General features: G+C 46.5%; 2 protein-coding genes across 2 annotated transcripts; both read right to left on the bottom strand.

Moving 5' to 3' along the window:
- Positions 1-1,527: 1,527 nt before the first annotated feature.
- Positions 1,528-2,928, bottom strand: LOC133892846 (expansin-B11-like). The gene is made up of 3 exons (XM_062333813.1): positions 2,568-2,928; positions 2,332-2,444; positions 1,528-2,176 (listed from the first exon to the last, which is right to left on the bottom strand). The coding sequence occupies exons 1-3, from the start codon at positions 2,827-2,829 to the stop codon at positions 1,658-1,660; spliced, it is 894 nt and encodes a 297-aa protein (XP_062189797.1). The 5' UTR covers positions 2,830-2,928; the 3' UTR covers positions 1,528-1,657.
- Positions 2,929-7,103: 4,175 nt separating this feature from the next.
- Positions 7,104-8,717, bottom strand: LOC133893096 (expansin-B11-like). Its single transcript, XM_062334060.1, has 4 exons — positions 8,359-8,717; positions 8,168-8,280; positions 7,845-8,038; positions 7,104-7,719 (listed from the first exon to the last, which is right to left on the bottom strand). Exons 1-4 carry the CDS (start codon positions 8,708-8,710, stop codon positions 7,395-7,397), a joined length of 984 nt encoding a protein of 327 aa, XP_062190044.1. The 5' UTR covers positions 8,711-8,717; the 3' UTR covers positions 7,104-7,394.
- Between the last annotated feature and the right edge of the window lie 1,917 nt (positions 8,718-10,634).

The raw sequence follows: 10,634 nt of genomic DNA on the forward strand, positions 1-10,634 counted from the left end.
AGTGTATAATCTAATATATCAGCTGTGCTCACGGATATGAGAGACTTGGATCCTCACATGATTAGTTGGATGGGTTTGGTTTGGTTCGGTTGGTTTGGGAGCCTGATGTGGGATTCAGGTGGTTGGGAAACATGTGGAGATGTTTCTAGGAGTTGGAAGTCTACAGATGATTCACCTAGTCAAATAGGATGCTTTTATAATTCTTCATTAGCATAGTTGGCTTTTATGCAAATTTAAATTGTTACAGCTTGTTCTTTTGTTTAAGCTTGCATGGCATTTTATTTTTCCACACTTGCGGAATACGATATGTACTCATACTTGTTGTTTCCTTCCAAATGTCCTCCAGGTGCTGCTCAAACATTGAAGGAGAACCAGTCTTCTTCGACAATGAAGATGAAGATTACTAGGCTGGCGGTTCCCCCGGTCAATTGCCTGTGGAAGTTGGAGCTTCGCGGTGTTTAGTTTGTGTGTTTTTGTTTAAGACTTTGAGGTCTTTCTATTTTTATTTAAATTAAATATTGTAATAATGATACTGTGTGTGATACCCTGATGAAGTCACTGCATATATGAAACTTGATCCTGGCATACATGTGGTTTACATCTGATTTTGTCCCTTTCTAAAACCGGGTGTGACAATAGGCTAGCCAAGCACCCCTTATACTCAGTCTCAGAGATTAATACAAGATCAACAGGACGTAGGATTATTATTCTAAGGGATGTTTGAACCTATGTAATATCGTGTATTCGTTGTGTGATCGTCTACTCAAAGCATCCTCTATTATTTCTACAAGTTTATAAGTTCGGTGGTTCACCAATTGTCGACACCGGGCTTAGAGGGAGGGCCACGGGGAACAGGCCGACCGGCAGTGATGGCGGGTGCAGGGGTGACAGGGGAGGTAGCAGAGACGTCGCCAAGTTCCCAATTCCCAACGGAACGACAACTTGATCTTGGATTACAGAATGGTAAACAATGATTGCCTAATTCTCTCTCGGTTGTCCTCGCATGAACGCTGGTATGAAAGAATAAGCAATAGCTATGTTTCAATCTTATGCATAAAGTGGTCTGTCCTCTATGGGTCGTGAATTCTACTATATATAATGCCTAGGACTATGGAAACCGAATTGGACTCGTTACAACATAAAAAAGGAAACCTGAGCTAAAACCAACGTATTATTTTGATGACCGAGACCAACTCGATACGAATTTGGCAATGAGACTATATCCGTAGAAAAGGTTATCAAATAAACTTTCCAGAGGTATTTACACAGCCCAACTAGCGAACTACTCAGTTCATTTGTCTGATTCGGTAAAAGAAAAACATTTCTCTAATAAAAGGATTGCGTTGTTACAAAAACACACAACTTGCTGCATTGGCCGGCATGCAACATTAGTCGCAGCTCAAGCCTCTCTCTTTCCTCAACAACACACAGCACAGAGGAAGAAAACAATTTACAGAGAAATCGACACGACGACACACACATCTGACATCACTAGGGGGCTGCGCAGAGACGACGGTGGAGGGAGGGGACAACACCATTCTCTCTTCTTCAACCTCCTCTTCCTCTTCTACAACTGCCTCTCGCAACACCCGGACGCACATTTCCCGCCATGCACTGCTCGATGACCAGCCAAGCACAGCTACGCCGCAGAGAAAAATCAGGGGTAGTTCACCAAGGAGCGGTACGTTTTCCCGGCCTTCCACCCGGCGGGTATGGCGTTGCTGGCGACGAGCACCCTGCCGGAGTCGGAGGTGAGCCGGAGCCCGAATGGCGCATTGAGCTTCCTGCCGTTGTTGAGGCGCCACATCGCGCCCCAGTTGTGCGCCATCGGCGTCCAGACGCCGCTGCCGGCCTCCATGAGCTCGACGGCGCTGAGGTCGCCGTCGTCGTCCTCGAACTCGATGAGCACGTCGAAGTAGAACGGGTTCGCGCCCTGATCCACCTTGAACGCGATGTTCACGCCGCTGTACTTGCACGGCACCCTCCTGTACTGGATCCTGAGGACGCCGCCGGCACGGAGTTTGTCGGCCATGCCGGGCTTCGCCATGGCACCCATGGAGGTGCCGCTCATGTCGAAGTGGGCGACCTCGCCGGGGAACAGCCCGCCGGGAGACTGGTCCGTGATGACGATGGTCGCCGGCTGGCCGGAGCAGGCCGGGTGGCTCGTGCATTTAACCTGCACATGAGAACGCACGCGTTGTTTAGCTAGGACTAGGCGACCAGCCGACAACTTTCCACCATTAATAGAGCTACGACAGCTCATTGAGCCGTGTGACCACACAAGCAAGATGTATGATGTAAGCCACTTCTGCGTTATACTGAATTACTGACCTCATAACAGGCGCCGCAGCCCTCGCCTCCCCTGTAAAGCGGCGAGCTCCCGGCGGCGATCATCGAGTCGAACGGCTGCTTCCCGACCGCGGTCTGGTAGCCACACGCGCCGCCTGCATTCACGATTCAGTGTATCGGCCGGTCAGTGTATCGGCGCATCGATCAACCCGCCGTACGTACATGCAATGCACGGTACATATATACTACCCCATCGACAGACAGCGCAGGGCACTAACCGTCGCTTCCGTCGCCGTTGGGGGCGCCGTAGTACGTCGCGCCGGCGCCCGACAACCATCCGCCAGAGCCGTAGGCCGCCGGGACTGAGGGTGTGGCGGTGTGGTTGCTGTGGGCCTTGGCTGCAGGCGCCTGCTGGTGGCCGATCGGCTTTGGCTTTGGCTTTGACTTGTGCTTGCCGAGCTTGCGAGTGCAGGCAATGGGGCTCACTAGGAGTGCGAGCGCCACCATTGCCCCCAAAAATAATGTGCAAGGCTTCGCCATTGCTGCTGCTGCTGCTTCTTCTTCTACCGGTAATCTTAGAACTCGTAGCTCGGCATTCAGAGGCTATGAGCTAGATAAGATACGTTTAGCTAGCTCGAGTGTTCTTTGGTGAGCTGCAATGGCCACGAGCGGGGTATTTATAGGGGGGGCACTTTGGGGGAGGGATGCGCAACAACGACTTTGGGGATTATACCGGTCGAATTATTAGGGAGAACGTGGCAGTTGGTGTGTTACCGGAAAAAAGTCTGAAGGAACCATTTTCTAATGCGCAGTACCTAATAACTAATGCTATGAGCTAAAAGCATGTACTAATGGATTGTGAGTACCATTGGACAATAGCCTCGAAACACGTGTAGAGAAATTTAATCTGGAAGTGAGTATTTGTAGGCGGATGTTCTTCTACTAGTTCATGCTAAAAAGCCTCGAAACCGACTGTACAAATTGCATACTACTGTCTCCGATCATAAAAATAAGCCTATTCACTGTCTCAAAATAGATTATTACATATAGATTTTAAATTCTATTATAGATGGTTATAGATTTCGTAAAGTGTATGTGATATCGATTTTATTACAGACGGTTCGTCTGCCATAGAGTTACAAACAAACAGATTTTCTGTAAAATCATCTGCGTGTGCTAAGAAACACATATGGGCTATGTTGAAATACGTCTGTGTGTAGTTAGGTCACATACGGTTTTTATTTAAAACAATTTGTGTTAATTGTCACAGACAGAGTTTTAAAAAAAATCATTTGTATAACATTTTTCCCTCTAAGAAAATTTGCCTCTTGGCTGCGCAGCCAGCGAGCAAATTTGCTTATAGAGGAGAAAGGGTCGCGCAGATACACACTTCATGATTCACAAATTAAACAACATATTGACACATTATTTAGAACATCAATCACGTATTATTCATAACATCGATCACACATTATTCAGAACATAAAACACACAAGTATTTACATACCACAAATAAGGTTAAGAACACCATACAATGTTCAGAACACATAAACCTATCTAGCTAAACACAATCTCTAGCTATAAATCATTCATCGATCGACGTCGTCTTCCAAAAAGATGAAATAGTTGACATCATGGCGACACCGTCTTTCAGAAAGACGAAAAATGATCAACAAATTTGGATCAATAAACGTCATCTTTCAAAAAGATGAGATGATAGACATCATCTCAGCATCCTGTATTTCGACACAACATCAACCCAAGCATCACCTTCAATGAGCAGTTCACAGTCATTCGGATTTGGCTGCAATTTGACTAGCTCACGTATGAGCCAGAACCAGACTGTGTTGCTGGCAAACTGCCAGCTATAGTTTTGCAAAAAAATGCACTTTCAAACTTGTCTTGCAGTTGACGAAATATCTCCATTGTGATAAACAATAATAAAAAAATTTCATCCGGAAAAACAGAATGAAGAACACGGTTCACAGCATACATAGCGTCCAAGGAAGGGGCATTCACAGTAGCGAAGAAGACGAAGTCCACCCAGTGAAAGTCGATGCCAAGCATTCACACCATCGAAGCCGTCATAATGACGAGTTTTTATAAATGTTCATGGATCTTTAAATACAGACATTTTTTTTATAAAATTCATCTGTGTATAGTATAGATACAGACAGATCTTAAAAGAAATCGTCTGTGATAATATTATAGATGAATTTTTCTAAATATTTTTTATATATGTATGATAGAAAAAGACAAATTTATAAAAATCGTATGTGAGTTCAGTCACATCTAGATGGTTGTCTTGTTAAATACACGTCTGTTTTAGCAACCGTCTGAGGATATTTTGTCAGTGACAATTCCTAAAAAATCATTTGTGACACACCATCTACTTTCAATAATTATGTGGTAGTGATTTAGATTTGTTCTAAGTTAAACTTTTTTCTTTGATCATCAATAACTAAAAAATAACATAGATTGATAATATAAGTTTGATGTTACTAGAATTATCAAAAAATACATTCATAATATACTATCTTTTATATAAAATAATACAGTTTTTAGATATCAATAATCAAAATACTATATTAAAGATCGTATCATTATCTTAATAAACTTATATTTTAGATTAGAGGGACTACTGGCAAGTGTACATAGGACAACGCCCAAGGGATGCTATGGAACTAAGAAATTTGGTGTGAATGTCTTCTATACACTACAAGATCTCCAACGACCCTGAAAGTTACATTATTAGGTTGCCGACAGTGTCGTACATTTGCTATGCAACTTTTTGTATTGGTAACTTTTTGTCAATAATATTTTGTTGGTGATTTATTTTCACTGTCAGGAAATGTTCAAACTACACTAGAAATACTCTTGTCCAAATGAGAAAAATTTAGAGGAAGACAATAATCTATCAACCACCCGCAAACACTAGAAACAAGATGAAGTTCTCCTTCAGAACCACCACTTCTGAGTCTAAGGTCTGCTCAGTAAAAGCTATATAGTAGAGCATTCTAACTATATTCTCTTTATTTTATTATCTTTCTGATTATCCTCTCCATTCTTATTTTTTTATTTTTTCTTATTTTTAACAGTTTTCTTTCGAAGAAATCCGTGAAGGAAAACGAGAGAATTTTATTATTGGAGGGTGAACTTCTATCGCAGGGATCCGGAGGGACCTCTTTTTGAGATTCGGCTGGGGGGATGATTCTGAATATGTTTGCGGGAGAAATAAATAGGTGTAAATGCGATGGCAGGTAGGGTGGAATGATCTAATGCAGAATGCAGTAAATGCACTGGAGGGATTTTTAGATAGGTTCAGGCCGTACTGAGCGTAATACCCTACTCCTGTGTGGATGCTATAAATACACTGAGAATGTCCCTCATGGATGTTGCTGGTTACAAGAATGTTTGTCTATCCTAGAGCTACGGGCTCCTTGTTCTTCGATGGTCTCAGCTTCTGTGCTAGTACTGAGGTATTCTTCAGCCTCTGAGAATGTGTATCTGAGTCCTTGATAGCCTCTCAGAATCCTCTTTCTTGTCCATGCCCACCGGCTCTCTTAAATACCCGTCGGTGGTAGCGTGCCCCGAAAGAGAGGGCATGAGTTCCCAGGTGCCATAAATGGAAAAGTGGTCATTATGGGCTGCTGCGCGAAGCGATGGGGGGTTGAAAACGCGCCCCCGCCCGGTCTCGGTCGTCATGATGGCGCTGGCAATGGACGCCGTGGAGAGGACCCACCGGGCAGCCTCCGACGTGCCCGCCCGATCTTGTTCGCCTGACACAGCAGGGCGGCAAGCGGGGCGCCTTGGGCCTTGCGATGCTATCTCGAGGCGCGCCGGATGACGCGGGATGAGACCCGTGCATTAAATGTCCCTACGCCCTTCTGCCATAATGTGGCAGGAACTGACACCGAGCGTGGCAGGAGCTGACACCGAGCGTGGCAGGAGCAGTTGGAGGTGACAGGCCACGCGCCCTCTTAAATGCGGCATCGGGCCTTTCACTAGCTGACACCTCACCGCTGGACCCCTGTGGGGGCCACCGACGAAGGATTTCTTGGGCCGTCGGGGAACCGAGTGCTCGGGGGTCACTGTTCACATCCCCGAGCACTCCCTCCCGGAAACGCCCTCTCTTTGTCCTCGGGGAACCAAGTGCTCAGGGACCACTGTTCACGGTCCCGAGCACTCTCTCCCGGAATCGACTGTTTGGATCCTCGGGGAACCGAGTGCTCCGGGGCCACTGTTCGCAGCCCCGAGCACTCTCTCCCGGAGCTACCTTCCTTAGGTCCTTAGGGTACTCGGATGCTCGGGGGCTACTGTTCGCAGCCCTGAGCACACCCTTCCCGGTACTCAGCTTATCTGATCGTCGGGGGACTTGGGTGCTCGGGGGCCACTGTTCATGACCCCGAGCACTCTTTTCTCAACACTTGGTCTTCGCAGATCATCGAGGAACTCGGGGACCACTGTTCATGGCCCCGAGCACCCCATCTCGAGATTTAATCTTTTCGTATCTCGCGGAGATGATCCCCACGGGAAGGCGCCACATGGCAAACTGCTGGCCTGATCTTGAGATTCGAGGACCCCTGATTCCTGATTCACCGACACCTATCCTAAAGAGAATGATCTTAAAAATTCTTTCGTAACAAAAATCATAAAAAAAAACTATAAAAATATTGAAGAAAACGAAAATCCTATCAAAGAGATTTTTATTTTTATCTTTGAAGAGAATGCTTTGTATGCTCCGAACTTGACGTTGCTCATTTCAGCGCATGCAGTACCCAAGATGAGGTAGCAGTAATATTCGTTTCTCCGAATTCTTAATAGAATGCAATGTACTAAAAGTCAAACACACACAACTTTGCTGCATCGGCATGCAACATTAGTCGCAGCTCAAGCTTCTCTCCATACGAGCACTAACGGTTCGACACGTCATAACGAGGGGACTGCATGCAGAGACCGTGGTGGGAGGGAAGAATAACACGATACCCTTCTTCAACCTCCTCCTCCTCTGACTTCTGACACCGCCTCTCGCAACAACCGGACTTACATTTCCCGCCATGGACTGCTCGATGACCCGCCAAGCACAGCTATAGCGCAGTGAAAATTCAGGGGTAGTTGACCAAGGAGCGGTACGTCTTCCCGGGTTTCCACCCGGCTGGGATGGCGTTGTTGGCCACAAGCACCATGCCGGAGCCGGAGGTGAGCCGGAGCGCGAAGGGGGCCCTCAGCCTCTTGCCGTTGTTCAGGCGCCACACCGCGCCCCAGTTGTGCGCCATGGGCGTCCAGGTGCCGCTGCCGGCCTCCATGAGCTCGACGGCGCTGAGGTCACCGTCGTCGTCCACGAACTCGATCAGCACGTTGAAGAAGAACGGGTTCGCGCCCTGGTCCACCTTGAACGCGATGTTCACGCCGCTGTACTTGCATGGCACCCTGCCATGGATTGATGGAAACATGCAATGCAGTTTCGTCCGATTAATGGATTTGTGCAACGCGCGTACGTAATTCTCCCCTACTACGTAGTACTTCAGTCTATATCGCATTATATATATGCATACCTCCTGTACTGGATCCTGAGGACACCGCCGGCACGGAGTTTGTCGGCCATGCCGCGCTTCGCCATGGCGCCCATGGAGGTGCCGCTCATGTCGAAGTGGGCGACCTCGCCGGGGAAGAGCCCGCCTGGGGATTGGTCGGTGATGACGACGGTCACCGGCTGGCCGGAGCAGGCCTGGTTGCTCGTGCATTTGACCTGCATGTGTACGCGCGCCAAGCCGCCACGTTATCGACGCCATTTAGTCAGGACCAACCGTACTAGCACTTCTGTGCCATTTATGGAACTACCATGCAAGCTGTGAGCCAGGGCGCTCTATATGCTAACCTCATAGCAGGCGCCGCAGCCCTCGCCTCCCTTGTACAGCACCGAGCTCCCGGCGGCGATCATCGACGAGAACGGCCGCTTCCCGACGGCGGTCTGGTAGCCGCACGCGCCACCTGCATACATGTTTTACCCATTAGTTGTCCCATGTCAACTCCTGCAACGCACGCGGTGATCAAGCGCAGCGCACTAACCTTCGCCACCGTCGCCGTTGGGGGCGCCGTAGTACGTCGCGCCGGCGCCAGACAACCAGCCGCCGGAGCCGTAGGCGGCTGACGGCGCCGGGGGGCTAGCGGTGTGGTCGCTGTAGGGCTTGGGTACAGGCTGCTTCTGGCTGGTCGGCTTCGGCTTGGGTGCAGCTGGCTTGTTGTGGATCGGCGTTGGCCTGGGCTTGGGTTTGTGCTTGGTGAGCTCGCGGGAGCAAGCAATGGGGCTCACTAGAAGTGAGAGTACGACCAGTGCGCCCAACAGTAAGGTGTAAGGCTTCGCCATTGCTGGCTGCTGCTGCTTGCTTGTTGCTTGGTTGATTTCTTTGGTGAGTTGCATGCACTAGTAGCTCGGAAGCTCGAGGATTCTTTGGTGAGTTGCAACAGTGGCCACGAAACGAGTATTTATAGCTAGGGCACTTTGGTCGAAAATGCACGACGACTTCGGGGATTAATTCGATCTACCGTCGAATCATTGGGGAGAACGTGACAAATTGGTGTTAGCGCGCGGGAAATATCTAAACGCACCATCTTTAATCTTAAGATCGAGCTAACATCACGTACAAATGGACTGGGTGAGGTGGTACAACTGCAAAATGGCCTATAAAAAAAGTATACAATTGAAAAACACGTGTTGAGAGATTTTATTTGGAAATTATTTAATACGTACTTATATTTAGGGAGCTTAGCAGGCGCTGTTTATCTTTTTGAACTTTGTTTGCTAATCTCATTTATAATAAGGCTGCACATCAGCACATACTTGTGCAAGTCAGGCTTCACGTTCTATGGTTAGAGGTGTGTGGCCATCTAAGGCACCTCAGGCCACCTGTCCGTGAATGCCTGAATTTAGATTGTAATCCTGCGATCAACTAAGCAATGAAGCTCCTGATCTGGGAAAAAAATCTAGAAAAAGAGAACGACTTATTCTTATTTTGGTATCGCTTAACTACAACAGTGTATATTAATTAGAGCTGGCGTGATTGCATAATGTAAAAATACATCATTAATTATAGTTATTAGAATGGTACACTAATTGTATATGCACTATTAACTATAGAAGTTTGATATGTAACGAAATGACTATATACTCAAGTCTAGTCACGTGGTGATTGCGGAGGGTATTCTGCTGTTTGATTTAAGAAAAAATATCACCTCTAACGTATGTACCCACGTAGAAAAGGACAATGCCAATTTATCCAAAATAAAAATATCACGAGAGTATATTAGACAACTTTGTAAAATAATGACCTAGCTTAGCTAGTTATCAGATTCCAGATGCTGGTATTAATTTCATATGAAACTGGGAATCGAAAACCTAGACGATTCATAAATTTTACACTGAATAATCACTTAGTTGACTAATATGATCGCTGCTATCATATCATATTATAGCAATGACAGATCAAACTTTGAATCTCAATGAAAATAAAGAATTGAACAAGCGCGGTAGGTTACATGCACACGATTGTTGGTAACTAACACAAAATGAAGGAGGCTGGCCAACCCCTGGATCATAATAGTGGAGGTGACCACGTTCTCCAACACCCATAACTACCTGGCACAGGCCAGATGGCTATAGGATATCACAGATCGATTAGGATATCTGGCCATCTTACTTTGATCCGTTCCCTTTCTCAATCAAGTGCAAGGTTGGGCACTGATCATATGCATCCGATACGAGCTTTGCGTTACCACCACAGCCTACCTGCTGTCATGCACGAGGGATCGATGCGACCCCATGCAAGTGTACTGTGTACCCATCATTCTCTTGTGCAGTTGGGCCACCAAGGAGGGGAAAAAATAATGAAAAAAGGTGGATGCTTTATAATTGGAGAGAAATTTGGAGGAGTTGAGTCTTTGAGAGACAGGCAAGCATGTCAATTATATGCCGCAGACTTGTACAGTTCAGCCAGTCCAGAAACGAAGAAGATGAAACTTTTATAGTTCTGTCCGCAGAATATTCTAAGCCCTCTATTTGCATCAAATTATTTCTACTTTTAACTAGAGCATGGTCTGCTCTAATTAAGGGGTGTTTGGTTATCCGAATTTATTACAGTCTAATCTGATTGATGTATATAATCTCAAGAAGAAATATATTTTATTGTCCGTATCCACCGTTTCGGCCTGGCTCGACGAATACAAATATACACTTTCTGCCTGACTCGGCAGATGTAGACTCTTGCATCTGCTCATACAAGCAGGACCACTTGTCAGTATCATAAAATCATCTTCATGTGAGCAACCAATCACAATATCAACTCTTA

Source organism: Phragmites australis, chromosome 15 (assembly GCF_958298935.1).
Source record: "Phragmites australis chromosome 15, lpPhrAust1.1, whole genome shotgun sequence".
NCBI lineage: Eukaryota > Viridiplantae > Streptophyta > Magnoliopsida > Poales > Poaceae > Phragmites > Phragmites australis.